Consider the following 23,158-nt stretch of genomic DNA (forward strand, 5'->3'; position numbering starts at 1 on the left):
AATTAAAACTTCACTGTCAACTAAAACTTGAAATTCCTCAATCATGCTTGTCCATCAAAGTGCTGTAATGATAGTTTTGTTTTTAAGAAAAGCAAGTTTGCAAGTTATCAATGCCTCATCTGTAGCTAGTGCACTCTTTAAATACAAATCAGACATTCATTTTCATGAGATGAAAAGGGATTGCTTTTGAAAGATATTTTCCCTAACATACAACGCAAGTGCCATTGAGTGTTTCATGTCAGGATATACTGAGGCATATTTGTACAGTACATGGGAAAAAAACATCCAAAAAAGTTGTTTCCTACAGTGGATGCTTTGTGCTGTTCTGCAGACACCAAGGACTAGGGCTGGTGAACCTGCCATTCCTCTTCAGATGCAGAACAGCAACTGGTTTGCATTTTCTGGGTCTAGGACAACAAGCCCAACTGTCCCTCACAGCCATCAGGGTCAGAGACTTTTTTCTTCATCATTAGGGAAATCACTGGAAAGTTAGTCTGGGTTTTTAGGACTCCTGTGTAGGCACTGCTGCTCACGAAGCAGTCCCCAAAGCAAACAGTGCCTGGTAGGTTCCCATGAAGGTTCCCATGAAGCTCTACCCGTGTGTGGGCACCCAATCTGCATCAGACTCATTGCTGGTGTCTCAGAAGCCTCAGCTCTAGTGCTGCAGAGCACTGTGCACTTCACATCAGTGTGGGAAAGGCTGGAATAAGTTCATGCACCCAAATTTTCAGAAGGCTCTTACCAAACCCTCACCTCCAGCAGACACCCTTCTCAGCCTCCCCATCCCCCTACCCAGCATTTACCACACATTAGGCAGCAGCCTGACATGTGCTTTGCCAATAATTTCTGGTTGCTCCAGGACAGAAATTTTATAATAGGAGCATCTTATTATTCCAGGGAATACTGGATTATTCCAGGGCATCAGTATGTTCAATTTTCCTGATATCTAAATTTCAGACAGGATATGATTTTTCCTGGATACCAGGCAATGCAAATATCAACTGAAGCCTAAAGCAGCAATTTTATCCCCTGCTTTGCTAAGGAATGTGCAAACATGAGGCTGAAGAATTCAGTTTAAATCATTATACCAGCACAATTTGCCTAAAAAATCATCAATTGAAGAGCAGTGCTCCCATAAATTAGCCCTTTACTTCTGAGCAACTTCTGAAAATGCCGTAAAAAGTCTGCTAAAATCTAACAGACTACTTACACTGAAAACTTCCCATTTTTATGGGAACTACTAAAATTCCCTCATTTCAAATGAAGTTTCCACATTTTAAAAATTATTTTGAGTAAACTGAATTTTAATTCACTTAAATGTATATTTCGAACGGAGTAATAAAACAAAATCACAAAGATTGTTTTGGAATGAAGAGAAGTGTTTTTAAAAATATATTTAATCATTACTTACTATTTTAACTTTTTCATTATAGCAGTGCACTGTATTCATAGAACACACACAAGCACTTTGTGTTTATTCATAGAAGAGCTTAATTCCCTTGTGTTTTAGGAAACATTCACAAAAAAGAGAATGCTGACATGGGAGACAAACTACTGTTATCAGATATTTATTATTTAATCTAAAACAGTTTATGCACATCCAAATTTCAAAAATCCAATTTAACCTAGACATTTCTGACATTATGTCTGGAAAAAAAATTACACTTACCTTTTGCTGTTAGATCGGAGTGCCACCAACTGCATAGATTGAATTCCACAAGGAACCTAGAGAAATTATTGGAGTTTTCATTATCCCACAGCATGTTTTCCAAACACTAAACTGGCAGTAGCTTGATAACATTAGCCCTATTTTAAATAAAAGCTAAAATAGAACTGGAATTCATGTTACTATAACTCTGGGATCAGCAACTACTGCTATTCTCATATTTTCACTGGATTGCATTTTAGCTCTGAGAACTTATTCTGAAAATAATCCTATCAATAAATCATACATTTAGCTATTATTAATTTAAATATTGGTCTTATTTGAAGTGCCAATTAAAATTCTCAATGCATGGCAGCATATACTCTTTTTCCTGTTGAACATTATGTCTTTATTATGCAGGTATTTTGACTCTAGTAAAATGCCACAGGACTAGAACTGTCCAGGCGAAAATACAGGCATACACATAAAATACTATATTTTATTAATTTTCCAAATAATAAGCTATTTTATTTCTAAGAGCAGAAAAGACTGATTAACCACTATCTAATCAATTCTAACTAAATTGTAAAGAAGGCATTTTCCCACTTAAATATACTATGATTTACTTGGAAGAATGGACTGAGCAGTGCCAGTCTATCACTTATTTTAAGTGTAAAGAATGTGAAACCAACATCCAGTTCATCATATGCCCATGAATCTACAAGACTTACAAGCATAGAAGGTTTCTTGAAATTTTTGAAGCTGTTACATGAAGCATCAGTCTCATTTTAACACAATTCTTTCCCTTCTATTTGCTTTGAAAGCTGCATTTAAGATCAATCTCTGCCCTCTAGCAGTAGCCACTCAGTTAAATCTCTTTAACTCTTATTCTGAAGTTTGATGAAAGCTTATACAATTTACAATTAAACAAAATTACTACAAGGAAAAAACAGTTCTATTTCAATGAAGATAAAATTCACTGAGATCTGCAGCTCTGCTTTCTGACAAGAACAATAATAAATCATGTCAGTTAATAACATGACACATTTTAAGGCTTCCTCTTCCCCAGGTAATATTGCTCTGTTATTTCTTAGGCACCCTCTCTTAAAGGTAACCATCATTATGAATTAACTGGGAATTTTAGAAGGATTAGCAGAGATAAAACAATTCAGCAACATCCAGAGCACACCTTATCTGGCATGTACTGTAAAAGGTCCATTTTATAGAATTTCATGAAGTGACAAACAATACAGTGAGCCAGTGCAACCGAGTTTCTCTACTGACAACAGCCCACCCAAGCAGCATCACAAACAGCCAGTCATTTATCTAAAATTTAACATTAACCACAAAAATAAATTTGGGCTGTATATTGTGATCTGCTAAACAAAGATATACAGATACAAGTGAAGACCACGTAATAAAAGTGCATTTATATAGCCAAAATCGTCTCAGATTTTAAGAATTCATAATTGGAAAAAAACCTCTGACAAATATTACTATATTTCAAGTCATATAGTAAAAGCAGCATAATGTATGTAAAATGCAAAAGGTACAAGTGATAATTAAATATTCAAAAGTGCAAATATTCAGTAATTCATACAAATATTAAGTTCTGATAAAATCTACTTACAAGACAAGTTCAGTCATAATCCATTTTACTGCAGCAAAGAAGGCATTATAAGGCTGAAGAGAAGCAACTCATTTAATAGAAAGGCAAAACATGCAGCATTTATATCTTAACTGAATTCTTCATACGAAAACAATATTATGGATATTCAAATGCATGGGGAACATGAGAAAAACCCCTTTTTCTTATGAAGAAGAAACATTATTATATTTATTATTAAAATGTATAGTAATGAAATTTCCTTTTTCTCACAGTTGATCTTATACACAGATTATCAGAGGGGGAAAGGAAGGTTTTGCAAATGATTCTTAAATCTTTAACCTCTAGGGGTTCCTATTTCCCTGGCTATTGCTGAAGGAACAGCTCGGGTAGATGATATGAGCTTTTCTTGGGCTGCAATTCATAGGCTTTCCTCTCTGTAGTGTAAATCTCTGTTCAATACCTCGGCCTAATTAGGCTGGGAATAGTTTCTGAAGCTTGACTTTACCTAAATGATTATCTGTGTCATATGGAAGGTCCAACTGTAAACACTTTAAGTAGGTTTTTGCCTCCTTCCTCTGTTTTTCTGGATCATGAAAAATACAGTAAATCCCCTGAAAATCCTGTGTTTACAGCACTTCTAATACATTTTGAATGTTTCATTTTTGAAAAGAATATTAATGAGATTAATCTTTCATGAAAGAAACTCAGGCAGAAAAATCAGTTTCCAGAAATCTGGAAAGGAATCTCTCCTTGTCTCCCTCATTTGTGTTAGGGTGTCCTAGTTGCATAAAGTTCTGCAGACTCTTTTAGATATCAACAGAGTATATTGGCACGTACAAGAAGTCATATTAACAGAACTACTCAGATATCTAAAGTAATTCTTCAGTGTCCTGAGCCAGCACTCACTGAAGCAGTGCTGTTTTGGTGAGCAGCAACAGCCATTTAAAATTTTTGGGGGCCACAGAGAGTGTTTCTCTGCATGGCTGAAAACTCACAGAGCTACAAACTCGTGTCACTCAGTGCCATAAAAGGCCCAGCAGAATTTATAACAGCTGAGAAAGGAAAGATTTTCAGCTGTTAAGCACTGTCTTATAGGAAAAGATAAAGAACTATAAGACTTTCCTAGAGACGAAAAGAAAACACAGTTTTAGCCTTATGGGACATCTTATTTATTGTTATTCCAAATAAGAAAACCTGAAATTTCATGCCCAACTAATTAACTTTGCTGTATACTTTTGCTTTCATCATGCCAAATGATTTAGTATAAAACAATATATTCATTATTAATTAGGAACAATACATGTTTAGTTAGAGCCCACTTTTAAGAGATAAACAGTTCTACATGCTGAGTGCTCAAGCAAACTGAGCTGAAGCCTCGAGCCTTAGGATGGTAGGATTCTGCTAAGAGTTGTCATATGCTTTAAGATATTTCATGCAAATGTGCTTCACAGCATCACGTTCTATTTCGCTGATAATTTAGGTCTCACGGCACAGTGCAGTATTTATTATCATGTCAAGATGGTCTTTTCTCAGATTCAGACTTTGGTGGATAAAAAAACTGATAAAGTTCAAATTTGCAGGTATTTGGGAAAAAAAATCATATAAATTTGTAAGTGAAAACATCCCCAAAAGCACACAGTTATTAAACCATAGCAACTATATATATATATATATTTGGAGGTTGCCAGAATTTGAAATTTATTCAACAGTTTAACTATATGTAGACTTGTTTTTTTCTAGCTAGATCCCTGTGCATTTAAAAATACTATCAGATAGCTTTTCCAGACTAGTAAAATATACCAGTGTTTTGCTTCTCTCTCTTTACCTGAGAATTTTCTCATGCTATTACTGTCATCTATTTGCGAAAATAATTTTTAATATGCAAAACCTACACTCTAACACCACCTGATCAGTTCTGATAGATTATTACAGCAATCAGTGAGACAGATGCATGATTATAAAATACCCTTGGGGTTATTAACTAGATGTAGGATTTAGCAACAAGGAAGTGTTGCCCTTGCAAGACCCAGCTTGATTCTAATCAGGCCTTGCAGAGGGTCAGGGTTTGTATCCAGATTGCAAGAGAAGGGTTTAAATGCATTGAAATTCTACTTTAATAACATCTTTAAATACTCAGGAAGAAAAAAGTGCTAAAATCACTGACTTGCACAACTTGCCAACTAACCAATCCTTTCACATAAAAAAAAAAAATCTCAATTTTTAATTTCAATTACTTGTTTACATACAGGAAAGGCATATGTGATTCCAGTCTCCCAGACAAAGCACAACCTACTGCCAAATTTACAAATTCCTAAGGTAGATTCATATGGTGCAAAGAATCTCCTGACAGAACCTCAGAAATGATGGCCCAGCATTAAAATGATTGTGTGAGTATTTGAACTCGAAAATGCTTAACACCTTGCATTTGTTTATAATGAACCACCCCTTGAATGCGCTGGGACAAACCCAAGAGCTGTAAACATTCCAAATCAAAATAATGGGCTTATAATGGCCATGAGATATTTGCAACAATTTTCTTTGATGGCTGCATGGAAAGGTGCTCAGAAAATGTGCTATACTTACGTCCAGCAAGCCATGGGCACTGTCGCTACTCTCTTTGTTTGTTCTACACATGGCCTGGTAGTCATAAAGTGTAATTCTACAGAGAAGAACAGAAAACTGCTTGACTAAAAGAAGAAAACTCAGTGGGATAAAAATGATGGTATGGAACAGCCTGCTCACGAAGTGGACAGGAAAATAAAAATTGTAACCGTAGTAGGGGAAAGAGGGAATGGGATCATTAAAATACAGGTTACACAGAGGAGCATAAAGATAAGGAATTCTGTGAAAACTTTGTAAGGGTTTTATCAGACTACAGAACAAAGCAAAAGGATAACTGGAAGAAACCAGGGAAGATACACATACAGTGTAACACACAATGGTATAAACAATGTGAGGGGGAGGAGGATAATACACATTCAACACAATGCTTAAACAATTGGTTCTGGACTAAGATCAGCACATTTAGCCCCAGAGAGTGAAAGAGCCTATGCATTTGAGGGGCTGCTCACAATAGACCACTTGGAACTCCAGTAAAAGCAGAAAGATATTTCTACAGTTCCAGCATCTCAGTGCACAGCTAATTTGTAAGATGGCCTTGATTCTGAAGGAGGGAGAGGTAGAATTTCAGTGCATTCATGAAACAGATAATTGAGGTAGGATGGGTTTACCTTTGCTTCTTTTCATAAGGGCAAAATATTCCATGTCAAGTACCTGCTGTAATCAACATATGCCAGAAGCCTCCTCAGATGCATAGTAAACATAGGGAAATTTATTTATGCTTGCAATTTGACTCATCACTGAAACGCTTCAGAGATCTAAATGTAAAATCCAGAACTCAGAGCTACTTTATGGAATTATTGTGATTATTTCTCTAAATCTGTCTGTCCATAGAACAATCAATTAACTATATTCATCCACATAAAAAAGCACTTAGCATCTATAGCAGATGTAGAGAATCTTTAGCTAGTAATTTGCAACAAGTGTAAATATATAACATATCCATTTGACTTTTGCATCATCAGAGGGACAAAGGAGCACAACTGGACAGAGATGGTTAATAGATGTATGAGATGGGACTTCAATGTTTTGCAACGTGTGCCTTGCTTCTAAGTGAAGAGGAAAGGAGAGCACACAAATTCAGCTATGGAAAGGATGTCCCAGAAGCTGCCAAAACCAGGTCATGAAATGCATTCAGCATCGTCATGAGGCATTCTGCACTGCATGCCATGAAACATTGCAACCTGTACCAATAAAATACTGTATTCCATTGTGGTAGAAACTGTTGCTTGTTGTTTGGTTTTTTTTTTCTGATCTGATTTTGTGACAGCAACCATCACTTAAAGCTTCTTTATTTTGTCTATATTTTCTTTTTGGCTTACAAGCAAAATATCTAATCCAGTGGGTCTTGCAGCTTCAACTAAACATTCAGCACGTGGTCATATCGCTTACGTTATTCACCTTCTCTTATACTGAGAATAGGAATGCCTAGGAAGCCATTGTTTTGTGGACTGGCAGAGAGAGGCACATGGGAGACAAACGCATAACTAGAGACCTAAACATGGGTGTAAGTTGAACACTGACCATCTTTGGCAGAATCACGCCCACAGCCAGATCCGCGCACACAGATCTGCCAAGACAAACAGAGCAGTACACGGTGTGAGCTGTGCTGCCTGTGTGGCATGCAGTAATACACCACTGGCCCTAGCTTTTCTTTTTTTTTCTTTCCTTAATTTTTTCCCCCTTTAACCCTGGTCAGAATCCAGCCCCTGTAAAGTAATCTCTACAGCTCAGCCTTTCCAGCCTTGGTTGGCTTGACTATTTTGTTCCTCTAGATCCAAGGACTGTGTTGCATGTCCACTTGGACCAACCCAGTGATGGTGGCAAGTGATAAGTGCACAGCAAGGGCAGTTCTACAGATGTTAATGTGCTCTCTGCAGAGTAGTCAAGAAATTCTATATGGATGAAATGGTCTCCTTCTGCTTCAGTGAATATCTAGTGTTACAAGCAGAAGGCATTGTTTTATGTGTATTCATTAGTAATGTAAATTTTTAATATATTAATTAAGTTTGGTGACTGTTTGTTTCATGTTTGAAAGTATAATCAATGTCTCAAATTTCAATTTCATACACCAGAACTTCTTGGTCAATCCCTGGATTTCATTATTCTGCTAAGCAGTGTTAATCAAATACTGTTATAATGTGCCATGTGAAAAATCTATTATAATTTGAACTTAATTTTAAATATTGATAAAAGCCTTTCCTCAATCAGTATTTGTACTTGTATTACATTTCTTATGTAATTATTACAGTCTAATAGATGTAATAGTTTCTTTAAATGCTCAAAGATAAAAAGATTTTAAAAGACTGAAATATGTACTCACACAAATAATCAGAACTATAATTAATATTGCACTCCAAAATGTTAGATTATATGTTTTGTAGATTGTCTTATTGTATTGTAGGGAGTATACAACAATCTAAGATTGTATTATGATCAACAGAAAGGAAAACAATACAAGTATGTAATTAAAAACCCCTTCATTTAACAGGGAAAGAAATAGTAAACTTTAGAGTGATGAAGGGAAGAGCTGTAATAAACAACCTCAAAATCATTGTGGAATAGTAAAGAATTGTTATTTGGAAAGGCTTGAATATCACCTGTGGATGATATTAGTTTTAGTTAGATGAGTTTAGTAAATATATTTGAAGGCGTTTCCAGTGTGAAGATTCTGGTTCAGGAATAAATGAGAGAACAGATAATGTGTCCAGGGTAAAAAAAAAAAAAAAAAAGTAAACCAAAAAACAAAACAAAGGAGCAAATTCTTAGAAAGGTACATGGCAGACACATTTCTGAACAGAAGCCTGGAATGAGTTTTGGGTTTAGAACAATGTATTCCCATCTTTCAAAGTAACTTTCAAAGTGGGCAGGTTCAACAGCTACCTCAAAGTTTCTAAAGATGATTCAAACAACTATAACACAGGATGTGCAAAATAAATCAGTGAAAGTCCTACTGTGAAATGATATTAAAAGACCTGATTGCTTTGTGCTAGAAACACATGGGAATTTCGTAACACAATTCAAAGATCAGTGGATGTATCCCATAACCATGTTGCAGTCTCAACACTGCAACACACTGAACCAATTCTCGATTCTCTGTCACTATGAATGGTATTAAAGCTCAGTATATTTGAGTTCCAAGTCATTCACAAATTCAAATCCAGTTGTTTTGGTTTTATTCTTATAAATGTAATAGGAAAGTAAACGCTTTCCAGCACTATTCCTTATAAAAGCTACTGCAGTATTTGTGGTCAAAGCAGTGGCTTAAGGCACTGTAGTGCTTCTGTGCTCAGGTGTCACTTCCAGAATGTTATTTTACTGCTGATATCTTTCTGAGATTTTAGAAAATAGGCTTTCTTCTCACTCAGACAGACTTAACTCAGTGTTGCAGAAAAAAAAGCTTCCAGATCACCCTTTCTGAACTGATGTATTTCAGTTTTAAATAACTGTTTGCAGCTAACCATATCCTGTTCAGCTCAGGATATGGTCCACCTAGATGCCCAAGTCCATGTCCTGTGTTACAGCACCTCACGGGGAGCTTTGCTCTTGCTTCTCATGACAGCCTGAGACTGTCTGACATCACCATCCTGTCAACTTCCACGTCTGAACTCCACAGAGCAACTGCCCTTAACATAAGTTGTAGGACAAACATGATGAACAATCATCTTTAACCGATGGAAAATAACTTACAAAAACTAAATGTGCATCACTGTTTTATGTAACTTCAGGGGCCAAATACATTGTAGGGAAAACCCTTTTACTGTCTATTTCCTGGTATAGTAAATTCCAGTCTCGTACTTTGCAATGTACTTGCAATTGAGTACGAATCTGGTTCAAGAAAATTAAACTTCCAAGACCCACCAGCAGCACAGGATATATTAACAGGTGTACTCTATTGCTTTCAGCTAGATTTTCAGCACAACTATGGATTTACTAGCATAAAATACCATTACTGACAATTGTAAGAGCTGAAAGATATTCAGTGCATAACATTTCAAATGTTTTGTTGAAGATTGGGTGGGTTTTATACACTGTGTAAGAATAATAAGCTTCTTACCATGGAAGTAAATGCCGAGTCCACAGAGAAAAAAGAAATGCTCCAAAGAACTGAGCAAAGGAAGCCAATAATCCAGAAGCCTTAATTATTGACACTATGTTTTACTCAGTAGTCCATGTAAAAATTAGTGGTGACTACAGCTCACTTGTGGTGGAAAGACTGAACTCAGACATGAGATGTGCAGCTGGCCTGGCATCCTCACAAGGAGGGACAGTGTTGAATGGTGTGAAGAGCAAACTAGTTTCTGCAGTCTAGAGAAGGTCCTGTGGGGAGGCAGTAGGACTCTGTAAGGAATCCTGGACTGCTGCTGCTCTGGCTCTCCCACCTTCACTGACAGACAGATTATTAGCGTCCAGAAGCTGTCAGGCTAATACCTTTCACCACCAAGAAAATCAATGGAAAGAATAAAAATAAATGACAGTATTTTGACAAAACAAACTTGTCATCACATATCTTTGCTTTTATTGCTTAGCCATTCCCAGTGGCCAAGGTGCTCAAAGAATAACAAGCATAAAAACTAGAACTCAATCTGTGTTTCCAGAATATGGAATGAGAATTCATCTATCTGTCACACATGCCTGTGTTTCTCCTTAAGTGTATAAAATGATTTAATGCAATTAAAGGTAATATTTACAGAGACATAAACTCTAACAATGCCCAAAACTCAATATAAAGACATTAATTTTAGATGTCACATGGACAAAATACGAGAAGAAAATATAGCCCACAGCAATGTGGGAGTTTCTGAATGCAGGTATCAGATGCAGATCTAGTAAATGTAAAAAAAAAAAAAAAAAAAAAATCAGAACATGGTTCCTGTTGGTAATAACAAGAGGGAAGTGACAGATATTACTTGCTATTTTTGGGTGCAAGACTCACACGTGCCCTGCAGTGCACATGGCAGCAAATATGGAAGATAATTATTGGAAATAGTCAGCTCATTTTCCTACCTTGAATATCTTCTGCCTGCCTAAACAAAAAAAAATGCTTATTGATCTACCTGACTATTTTCCTAGTATTTATGCTATAAACACAGGGTTTATTTTGATCTTGCTTTTTTCTTTACTAAGTAAATCATCAATAAAGATAGGGAAGTTTTTTAAAATGTAAAAGCATATTGCAGCACTGCTACATCACAGTTGTACTTGTCCAGTACCAAATCCAGTAACTCTAATTTGGATAGTTCCTGCAGTCTGTCACTGATCTTCTCCAAAATGTACATCTACGTGAAGATGACTGTATAAATCCACATAAAAATAAACACAAATTTTAAATGAGACTGTCCATCTAACATCTTCACCAAAAATTTAAGAATGTCTTAATGAAATGAATGTGGTCTAAAAAACAGGAAAAAAATCCTTCAGTTGGAAGCTGTGCTGCCCCAGTGGAAACTGGTGTCTGTTGGTGTTCTTGTGATTTGGCTTTAAGAATGTTCTGTTTCTTACAAGTAAGCTTAGTGAAGAGTTGTGATTTTTTTTTTTTATATATATACTCTTATAATCCGGAGGCAAAACTAGTGCTGTGTTTTGCTTATAAAGCAAATCAAGACAGAGAGATGAAAGACTGCCTCTATGTGCAAGCATTTGGAGAGCACAGGAGAAGGATCTGGACTGCACCGTGCCCAGGGGCACGGACAGGATGCATGTTCCTCACTAGGAAGCATGTGAGTAAAGAGAAAGGAACAGAGAAAGAACAACTGAGAAACAAGAGAAGCTCTCAAAGCAACAAGAACTTTAATAGAGTGAGCCTTGGCATCCGGGAAAGCTGGATTTCAGGGGTGTGCCATTTAATTCATACATCCTGACAACAGGATTAAATAGCAAAGCATGGATTCTTCTTCAGAGGCCAAGAGGATGTCTGGTGGAAAGAGAACTGTAAGAGGAAATGATGCTGCTTCCATATTTGTCTTATAGAATTGCTTAGTTTTCCTCCTACTGGAAAGGGTGAAAGTGTTTTGAAGTCAAGAGATGTTTAATTTTCTCTTACAGATTTATTATGTTTATTTCTTTGGGGATCTCATTGCTTTGATAGCCCTTAATTTTCCTGATGTTAATGTGGGTTTTTTAGATTTTCCTGCTTGGAGCTGTTGAATTTTTCTATTTTTTTCACTGTTTTTATATAAACAAAGTGCTGAGGAAACTATAAAGAAACTTTTCTAAGTTATGTGAAGTAGATACTTTTCCATAAGCATATCCTAATTTATTTAATAATAAATTTAAATCATATTTAAATTATTTAATTGTGTGCAATACTTAAGGTATAAGATAAACATAATTTTGCTAAATGAAATCATAGAGCATGTCACGTTGCTGTGGAGGTACTGATATAATTTTTCTCCCTAATTATAAAACCCATAAACTAAGAAAATATACATACATACATACATATGTACACATTATTCAAAAGAAGCACTGAGTTTAAAGAAATTGAGGAGGGAAGGAGGTATTTAAGTTCACTTTAAAAAATAAACAGTGAACACAAAAATTGAATTTCATCCTGCTGCAGGTTGAAAAGAAACATAGTCAGCAGCAAACAAACCCCTTTTGTTTAGCACTTCCAGCACAGCCCTAAAAAGAACTTCTACATCACTCCAAATGAGTGGTAGTTGGGAGAATGGACAAAGGGTTATTTCATTCCTTTTGTGGATGGAGAGCCTGAAAGTTGGCAGGAATCAGTGAGGTGGGAGCACATATCGGCGCTGCCACTCACATCACTGGTGCCAAAGGAAGAGGGGACTCCCATCCCCAAGGTTAGCAAACTTCTACAGTGAAGATCAGACACCACAGAACCTTCTCCTTCTGAACTAACCAAAAAGGGAGCAAGACCAGGTTAAAAAGTGCAGCATTATATAATTCACCTGCTGGACGTGCCATGTAAAAAGCAAATTGGAAGAAAGGATGACTCTGGATATTATCAGAATGAAATGCTAATGAGCAGAGTTTGTTCTCTGATTTTGCCTACATGGTAAGAGCAGCAATGGCAAGTATAATGTATGTAATATCCACATTATGCTCTCAGGGAAATGGTATTAGTGACAGATTTTACCACTGCATCAAGCACTCTTTTTCTTTTCTTCTTATTTCATATATAAAAACGTTTGGTAAATCAAAGTACAACCCCATTTGAACAAATTAGTAATCTTAAAAATATGGTAAATGCATCTGGCTGTTTTTCATGAGAGCCAGCAAAGACTTCTTCTTCAGACTGCTGGAATAATTTTTTTCAAGGTCTCATCTAGCACAGCTCAAAGACAGTCTGGTTTGGGTGTTTTTGTTGCTGCACAGAGCTATCTGCTGTACAGCAGGATGCTCATTTAGCACAATTATACCACTTTGATTCTCTCCCATCTTTAACTGATTGGCAACGGTCAGTTTATTATGTTTAAATAACCGGCTCACTGTGTTTACATTTTCTCTAGTATGCAGCTCAGTTGCACTGAGTTGGTGCCTTCATTATCTCTGACTGCCTTGGAGTTCAAGACCAGCAAAATCAGAAGCCAATGGTCCAGGGCAGAGAGGCGCCTGCTGCAGTTTAGATGGAACTCTCGAGCCCTGCAGTCTGTGCTCTCAGTGGTGCCCACCACCATCACTCATTGACTCCATATTCTGTTTGAAATGCTTTGCTGGGCAAGACAAAACAAATTGCGACAAATTAAAGTGTTATCCCTTAGTTTTGACCGTGTGTTTTTCTTTGTGTTAAATAAAAGGCTTCATCTCTTGTATAAACAGATATTTTCATCGTCAAACCCAGTCTATAAATATGTATTACTTCACTTCCTTCTACAGCATATGTTAAGAATGTGGTGCTAAACACAAAAAGGTTGCCACCCTCAGAAAACTAGGATTTGAGATGATTCCATGAGTGCTATCTGCACATGTCAGGTCAGTCACTTACTGGGTGTGGTATTCAGCTGTAGTGCACAGAGGCAGCATGGAAAGATTTCTGCCTTTAGGGGAGCTGGTTTACCAAGCAAGCACACAAACCATCTGTTCTGAGAGCCTCTGTATACACCCTCACATGTAATAACTACATTCAGTGAGTGATGGGATCAGTGATGTGTCTGTCTTTCTATACTAGAAATGCACAGGAAAATAAAAGGGAAAAGTGCAATATATATTGTCAGCACTACTCCCATGCTGTCATAGGACAAAAGGGTATGGAACAGTTCTTGAACCATGTGAAAGCCATGAAGACTCCAGTGTTGAGTTACAGGTTAAAGGGAAAAGTTTCTTCTTAATTGCCCAGAATGTATAATTTATTTCAAAGGACAACGCATAAAATCTCTATTAGTTTGTATTGTCATCATGAGAGTAAGACCAGGTCAATAGTCACAACAACGTTCAGAGGTAAGTTAGCATGTGAATGAAGATGGATTACTGGGAGAACACACTTTCCCTTTAACAGCAGGGCATTTTGCACTGTCTAGTTTGAGCAACCTCCAACTTTTTACAGGTCAAAATGGTAATGTGGCATCAATGATTTGCTTAAGAGCCCTTTAAAACTCTTCAGCAGTAAATATGGCCCAATCCCTTTTCCACTTGAGTGCAGTGGGAACAGGAAAGGCACACAGTTTTAGCATTGTAGTCAAATAAACCGTTCTTTCAAAAAGAAACTCACTGTAGGCTGACTCCAATGCTCTCAACATTCAACGTGCATGGTATCGAGTTACACTCAGATCATACAGAAAAGAGACATAAATGAGAATCCAGCACCACGCTGCCAGTCTTGGTTTTCTTTCGTATGACTTTGATTTAGTTTCGTTTCGTTTTGTTGTTAAAATATTTTTTAAGAGAGAGAAAATCTTACCTCTTAAAGGAGCCCATTGTTAGTAACTTGTTCATCACAGCCCCTTCAACCTCCCCAAAAAAGTAACCAGTCTGTAAAGGGAAAATGGAAGAAATTACCAAAAGTGTAGATAAACACAAAACAACATTGGGTTCAATTTAAACTGGCATAATCCAGGATCTGACAAGAGTGGCATTGACAGTTACATAGACAGGTTTTCAGGACTACTACTACATAAAATCTGATGAGGACTTCACAGTCATGTCAAGTGGCTGGGATTACATTATTACCCCTGAGCAGATGTGAGAGCTTAAACAATATATTGAGGTACATTATATAACATCTAATATCAGAAATAAAAGCCATCCAAACGTAAAGCTTGTAAAGAAAACACACTAATCTGATCACAAACCCTTGTGATTAAAATGTTACTCAAAAAAGATATAAACAGGTTGTGAGAGGATTTCATAAACAGTCATTAAAAAGCGTTGTTTATAATTCCTGCATGACCTGTTTAAGGAGCTGGAACAGTACATTTCATCAATCCTATAAATTTTAACTCCTTTCAGAGTCATTTCATACTTAAAACCACTCAGCCTGATGAATTACTCATTTTGTCCTTGTTCAGCACTTGTGGACTAATAAAAATAAATCTCTATTGAGAAAACAAACATTCATGTTATGAATTTGGTATGTACTATGGAAGTGACTCTGTCATCTGCAGCCATTCATATGACAGTGGAAAATCCTGTATGTACAGCATTTTTTCTACCTTGGGAAGACCTGTTTTATTTTAGAGTCTCAACTCCCAGAAGAATTGGATATTTCTCTTCACTGTTTAAAGGGAGAAATCCCACAATTTATGAGGGGGAAAGGGCACTACACTCTCAAATTGCATGGATTCCATAGGTTTTGTATGAACTAAACCTCAATTCCATTACAAGGAACTTAGCTGACCTCAAGTATGCACCTGGGAGTTTGCAGGCAGAAAAGTTACAGCCCTAGCTAAAAAAAGGCATTCCTCTACCTAAAAAGCATGTATTGCCTTTTTTTTTTTTCCTCAGGGGAATCTTGGAACATTTTCCAAAACATATGGGTATGTAAAGTCTCCTAGAAACAAGAGGAACATGACTAAAAATACTAGCTTCAATAGCTCTAGCTGACTGATGAAGAAAAATTATCCTAACTATTGGAGAGGCAATGTCAGAAAACCCTAAACCATAAATGCCTGGTTACCACCTTAGATAGTAATAAACCTGATTTATCAAGTTGTGCACCAGTCTTATGAAGACATTTCAGTGACAGTTCTTTCCACAAAAGCTCTGTCTGTAAATGCTAGTTCTCCCCCAAAGCAGTAACACACAGGTTATCATTATTTTTTTAATACATTAAGATTTAATTGCAATTCAGATGAAGAATTACACTGCCCCACAAACATGATTCTTGAAGCAGTTCTGGTCATGTTTGGAAAGTCCATAGAAAATCAGTGCTGAAGCAACCCCAGACAGGCAAGTGGTTGATAAGGCACCATCCCACTTCCCTGCCCCTTCTCTATCCACAATAAATATAGAGTGTATACACACATATAAAAATAAATATATACTATTGTAATCTTGTTATGGTGTTACACAAACATAGACACAACTCTGCTGTCCATCTTAGACTTAGAGCCACTGTAACTACAAAACTACCCTAGTTCTGGCTCAGCAGTTGTCCACACTGTACTCTTCACAGGAATATGTAATGGTTGATATCAGGTAACTACCAAAGGAAACATTTCTTCCCAATATTTATTTGCCACAGCCAACTATAAACTTGCAAGTAATTTACACGAGTCACAGCTATTTACCTCTAGTAATAACAAAAAAGAGGAAATAATGAGAGGAACATATTTTAAATGTATCAAGATTATTCCATAATGCCTGTATTTCTTAGATCATGCTCAACTAAACAGAAAATATTGATTTAATAGCTAGATAAAAAGCAAAAAAAAACCACCCCAAAATCTACTTCAAACATAACACAGTTAATATTTAAGCAATGCTATATTTTTAGCTTATAATTTTTTGTATACATCCTGGAATTATATTCAGAACATGCTTAACATTCTAAAGGAATGGAAGCAATAAATTTAAACAAAATAATCCATGTCAGTTCTCAGTTTTGTATATAAGAAGACATACCACGAAGAATGACTATTGCATGACACAGTACAGCATGTTTAGCAGTTAATGCTCTGTTGGAAGGACAACAGTTTCAGAAAAATTGCCTTTCTCCTGTTTATTATGTGCTAATATAATTTTCAAAGCCCCAACCAAAATGGAGCAAGGGAGAGAGGGTTCATAAGGAAACAGGCAATTATTTTTGTGATATTCAAAGGCGAAAAATATCTCTATCTTGTTACTTCCAGAAGTGTCAGATTTAAGGCTACTGTAATTCAAGCTTTTAATTTAAAAGCAAAATGCTCAGTTTAGCTTCTTTTTTTGCCATTCACTTTGAATTTTTATCTCCTCTAAAGACACTCTTCCAAGGCTCCCAGAGGTCTTTCCAAAAGCTGTTTCTCAGTAACCAACCCAGTCATAACAGATTTAATTCACCTGAGGGCTAAGTAGGAGTGTGAATATTCCTATTCACAATCCCAACACATAAAAGAAATTCAACTTCAGACAATTCTGGCATAATTGGGGCACCATCCCAGCCGTTTTCAGGCAAAAGTTAATGAGAATGGTGATGGTTTCTTCATAAGGTTCGCATGATTGAGTGATTATACGTTAATTTTTCAATAATTTTCCAAGAAGAATAAGCAAATTGATGTTTTGAATGATCTTCTTATTAATCGTGCTCCTTGTCCTCTCTGTTGTGATGCTGAGTGCTTAGTTTTAATCCTTCAATGTCTGTAATCCACTTCAGAAAACAAACTCCTCAACTAGCAGCTCTGTAAAATCTCATTATCTCAAGTTTGCATGTAAAAGCTCTGTGTCCCCTCCCTCCCTTCCCAGCCTTTCCATGTGACAAAAATGCCACGGAGAATCTGGAGGGTTCTTTGGGTAAAAACATTTTACAGAAGACAGACACTTCCGCAGCAAGAAAGGTCTTTAAGAGAACATTTATGAGTTTAAGAGCAGATCCTGCCCCAAAGGGAGACAGAAACTGAGCTCCTGTGAGAAACAACTTACACTCTTTGTAGAAGGAATTTCTTTAATTTTATGTTACTGAATCCTTACCATTTTCAGATGGTGGCCTATTTAAGAAACAAATACTTTTAGATTAAGGTGTTACATGAAAAAAATGAAGAAAAATCTTTCCCTTACCTGTCTATAGTCTTCAGACACTAAAATAAATCCATTGTTATCTATTAGGTAACAGTTGATCGTCTGAAAAATGATAAAATACCATTTTAATTTTTGATTTTAGGATACACCAATAAGTTAATCATGTACTTCTAAGTGAATTCTAAATGGATAAAACCTTCAGGTTGTTATAATGGTTTGCATAAATTCTGAGTGCAGTCCTGACTTATGGGATGTTATCTGATTTAATTTTTATGCATTTGTTTCATGCAAAACAAAGATGTGTACAAAATGGGAGGATATACGATAATTACAAACAAACACAAGAAAAACAAGGTCAGTGTTTTTGTAAGCCATTCTTAAAAGTTTTCCTTATAACTAAGTTTGCAAAGGCTCAGAACTTTGGTCTTCCTGATGGCTTCTCCTGTGTTTGGAGAAAAACATCAGCACAGTGTCATTACCCTAACGATGTATTAATGAAAACACAGTGTCAGCCTGCAGAACCAACAGGGGACCAGGTAATATTTTTTAATTTGTTCATTGGGGGATGGGACCAGAAACTTCTGTAAAAGAGGCCCCACAGGTCTCCTAAAGCTTTTCAAATTGTGTTTTTAATTGGGAACTGGATTTAGAGGTAGGACTGTTAGCCTTTCGTAGGTCAGACTTATAAACTGTATAAAACAAGGTAAACCCAAATCAGTGCTTCCCTGCATACACACATGCACTGTTTTAACCTCAAGTGAATTACTCGCTACAGGCAAAGTTTTAATTACTGTGCTTCAGAGTTTAAACATAAGGTTCAACTCCAACCCTGATATAACTCAGTTTCTCTTCAGTAATGCCAAATACCTACCTCAGTGTTGAATCTTTTTCATGTTTCTGTTGTTGGTCTAAATCAGCAAACATTTTTTATCATTGCTTACTGAATTTTCTGTGCCATTTGTGTAAGAAGAAAAGAAATTAAGTAGAATGGCTTTCAAAATAGGAATCATTGTGGCTTTGTTTTCAATTCAAAATCTTTCCTGCTGCAAATGGGCTGAACAGAGATATGACAAAATATACTTTTTGCTACACTTTGCACATCCAGCAAAATCTCTCTGTTGTTTTAGGGAGGAAAGCAGCCCCACGCAGTAGTAGTTGTGCAAGATGCAAAAATGCAGCCTGGTATTGCAAGAAATGTTTAGATATGTCTGACTCTCATTCTGGCCATATATTAGTACTGCTCTGTGGGGCAAAGAAGAGGAGAGATTTGCAAAAATGCTGGCTTGAGGTAGACTTTCTATAGAAACAAGAAAGCCAAAATCAGGCAAAAGTTCAGAATGAACATTATTCCCTAATGCAAATGCAGGATATTCACTCTAATAGGGGAACCTAAGCTACAGGCACCCCCAGTGACAGAAAACCTGTCAAAAAGGAAGTTGAAACAACTCATTTCCGACCTTTGATCTGCTAGAAAGCCCAAAATTGGCAAATGCAATGTGAAAAGCTGATGATGCTGGCAAAGAACCCAGCAGAGCTAATGCATTCAAAAGAGGCAGCTCCTTAAACCTCAATGGTGTGTGAAGGGTGGAATTTCATGAGGAGGCTGTAACACCAGAACACTGCTGTCCCCAAAGTCCACCATAAACCTCCCACCAACTTTATAAGGAGAGGAGCTAAGTCAACAGAGAAGTCTTTTGAGGATACCTATTTGCAGTCCTCATGCATGAAAAATTAATCTGAATTCAATGCTTTAGAAACACCACTTCTCCATAGAAAATAAATAAAAGTAATTATGCTGGACAAGAAAGAGTGTAGGCTTAATTCATAGTTTGTGATTTACATGCTGTTGGGAAAATACTGGCTCAGTTCAAGAATTAGTGGCCACACCTCAAATCTCTAAGACAGAGTCATTCACTAGCATTGTTCAGAAATTTTAAAAATACTAATTTTTTAGCATTATTATCGGAAACAGGCATAATGAAATAAGTGGTAAGTGGAATCTGCATCTTTTTGGTGGAATGTGAAGATAAGAGGGCTTCTATTTCAATCCATTTTAGAAACATTTACAAGGGAAAAAAAAATATTCATTCAGGACCATTCATTCAACCGCTTGCCAGCAAGATAAATAATGTTCAGTGTTCAGCATTGTGTTAAAGAAACAGTTTGTAACAACTTCAGCACTGACAAAGGGCAGCAGGGTGCATTGACTCATCCAACACATTAGCAAATCTCAAACAAAAGATTTCTGATACAAGATTAATGCATGAGATAATAGCTATTGGATTGACTGGAGTTGTATGAAAGAGGTTTAATTCACAATATTTCACAGGTATTGGAAGTGAACCATGCTCAGCTTTGCCCAAAGGTTCAAGTTCAGTGAACTTCAGATTTCAAGGGGAATGTTCTATAGGTGGAGGGTCCCTGAGCTTGTAAAACTTTAGGCATAAAGTCCAGAATAAACACAGCAAGAATGTTGACTGAGGTCTGAGAACACATTTGAATTACAGTAACTTTGATCAAGTTCAAACCCTCTATGTATTTTCACAGCTCCAATATACAATAACAGTAATGGAATGTAATATGGGTTAAGAAACCAAAAATGAAAAAGAAAGAAAACAGTACATTTAAATAAAATGTGAGGCATCAGGAAACCAAGAAGAAATGAGCAAATTCAAAGGTTAAAAAAAAAAGAAAAAAGGATTTCAAATTAATAGGATGTATTTTAGAATCAAAAGTATCACACACATTGATAATTTGCTTTATTTTTAATTAATTATTTTTGCTGTTAATAATAATTAATATTTATTGATTATTGTGCCATTCCATTTGCATTAATGACTTAATATTTACTTTTAAATGCTTTATTTTATACCATAACTGTTCACAGATATTTTCTTGTCACTGAGAGAAGATGTGAAAGTTAACAGACTCAACAGAGGAGCTGTGATATTTGATTGAGTCCTATCAACAGTATGTTTTGTCATTAAGAAAGAGTTTGGAATCTCTAAATCACCAAGGTTCTCAGTATTACTAAATTTCTACATATGCTCACCAGCTCCTGCTGGTGTCAAGTTGAAAAGACTTTAAACTGCTTATGTTTCTTTAAAGTTAATAATAAAGTAGTAAACAAATGCCTTAGCACTGCTCCAAATTATTTCCCAAACTGGATTCACAAAGCAGAATTTACTGCAACTTGTTTCAGGTACTGGTGTCAACCTTGTAATTAAATGTATGTTTATAAGCAGTCATCATAAAAGTCTCAGTATGTAAATAATGTAATATATTAAAGGTGATCACAAATTACACCAAGAGATCATAATGTGCACGAGATGTTCAAATTAAATTCATGAACTTTATGTTCTACTGCAGTAGAGATTTACATGGAAAAAAAAAAAATCTGTTAAATACTTACTTCATCATCACAACTTATAGCACATCTGCCATCGAGAGATGCACACTAGAGATGATATCAAAAATCAATACAATATTTTCATTTCTCATTCAAAGATTACAAAATAAACATTTTAAAAATTCAGAACTATAAAGGAGCTGCTATTGATTACATTTTTATCTAAAATGGTTCTAAAAATGACTACGAAAATTTTAAACTTGTTCACCAAACCCATTCTGTTCCTGCCTGCAGAGAAAAGGTGCAGTCACATGTAACAGTTCCAGCTGGTTTAAACACCACAATCTCCTCCATGTGCTGGAAGCTTCAGGACCATTCACAGAGGGAGGGTTTTCCAGTAGGGGTTGGGCACATCTGCATTTTAGGGTTTTTTCTGGAACAGTACAGTTCCAATCCATTCTCAAAGTAGGGGTGGTATCCCCTAACCTTTAGAAAGCACCTGATTATCCTCTTAAATGAGTATAAATTCTATCCCTTGAATGTTTTAAGTGAAATTTATTGAAGACTATGAATGCCAACCATGACTCAGCAATCTAGTTTAGTTAAATAATGAGATACTTCAGTTACTGAATGTTACAAGAGAAAAGTAAGTGAGAAGGGATAATTCTGCTACTACTAGAAGCAAATAAATATCACAGTTTTGTTTACTGTTTATACTTTTCTAAGGCAGAAAAACAACATGCCAACAAATGTACTGGGGTCTAAAATTAATAATCTTTCTAATTGCCTCCACAAACGTGGGTTCAAGCAACTGTTAATCACCATTGAATTCTCCTTTGTAACAATGAACCAGAATGTAAATCAGAACTAGTCTTCAAATACATTGTTTCTTTAAAACAGTTTGCTTATGACAAAATGTTGCAGATCATCAGCACAGTTAAAAAGCTGTTGTGCATTCAATGACAAAGAAAAATTTAAAATATACCTGTCTGCTTGCAGTCCAAAATTTCCGCTGGAAAAATTCAAGTTTCATCTGGATACCTACAGCTAGGAAAGACATAAATTAAAACAAAATAAATTAATAAATAAACCAAGCATGCTCAATTCCTTCAAAACAATTATTTGAAATTACTCAGAAAGAAGTCTTACAATGAAAAGAGAAAGTAAGCCCTGAAATAAAAAAAACACAGCTAATTAAACTGAAGGCACTACACAGTCATATTTTAAACCCTTTACAATTTGGTTAAACAGGAAGATGCTGTTAGAGATTTAGATATTTGTCACATTGTATAAAAAACTCGTTCAAATTGCATATGTCTCCATAATTAACATAAAAGAACCACAAGCTGAACATATTTATATTCACACTGATTTCATTTATATTTTACTGGTACCAATATAACAGCTGTAGGGAACTCACACTGTGTGTTTTGTGATGAAATACATGAAGATTTGCTGAAACAACATGAAAATTTGGTTAACATTTCAAGCGATGATTTGTTTTGAGGTCATTTAATCCATGACACATCAATGGAACAAAAGAAGCATTAAAAATTTGTTTGAAAAAAAATTGAAATTAAGATTATTATGTGCAGTTCTGTCAAAGGAAAGTATCAGACACATATAACTGGGTTTCAAATTTTAAAGAAAAAGGCTATTAATGATAATAAATTGTAATTTAAAAAAATAATTATTAATGATACTACAGGTGTAAGTTATACATTTCTCATAATTTCAGGTGGGATTGCTTTTCCAAATATCAGTGAACCTTTCTTCCAACCTAATCTGATATTCCTATTGAAGAATGATATAATGCACTGTG

General features: G+C 35.9%; 1 protein-coding gene across 5 annotated transcripts in view; it reads right to left on the minus strand.

The window, feature by feature from the left end:
• The window catches only part of CACNA2D3 (calcium voltage-gated channel auxiliary subunit alpha2delta 3), a 407,374-nt gene that overhangs the window by 20,423 nt on the left and 363,793 nt on the right, over positions 1-23,158 (minus strand). For 3 of the 5 annotated variants that reach the window (XM_032699220.1, XM_032699219.1, XM_032699222.1), the window contains 7 exons: positions 22,322-22,383; positions 21,400-21,444; positions 18,027-18,089; positions 14,737-14,807; positions 5,838-5,913; positions 3,276-3,328; positions 1,670-1,725 (listed from right to left, as the gene is read on the minus strand). In XM_032699220.1, coding sequence (XP_032555111.1) covers positions 1,670-1,725; positions 3,276-3,328; positions 5,838-5,913; positions 14,737-14,807; positions 18,027-18,089; positions 21,400-21,444; positions 22,322-22,383 — 426 coding nt within the window. Of the gene's footprint in view, positions 1-1,669; positions 1,726-3,275; positions 3,329-5,837; positions 5,914-7,397; positions 7,444-14,736; positions 14,808-18,026; positions 18,090-21,399; positions 21,445-22,321; positions 22,384-23,158 lie in introns of those variants that run through there. The other 2 variants (XR_004359078.1, XM_032699221.1) reach the window with 2 other exon arrangements.

Source organism: Chiroxiphia lanceolata, chromosome 11 (assembly GCF_009829145.1).
Source record: "Chiroxiphia lanceolata isolate bChiLan1 chromosome 11, bChiLan1.pri, whole genome shotgun sequence".
Lineage (NCBI taxonomy): Eukaryota > Metazoa > Chordata > Aves > Passeriformes > Pipridae > Chiroxiphia > Chiroxiphia lanceolata.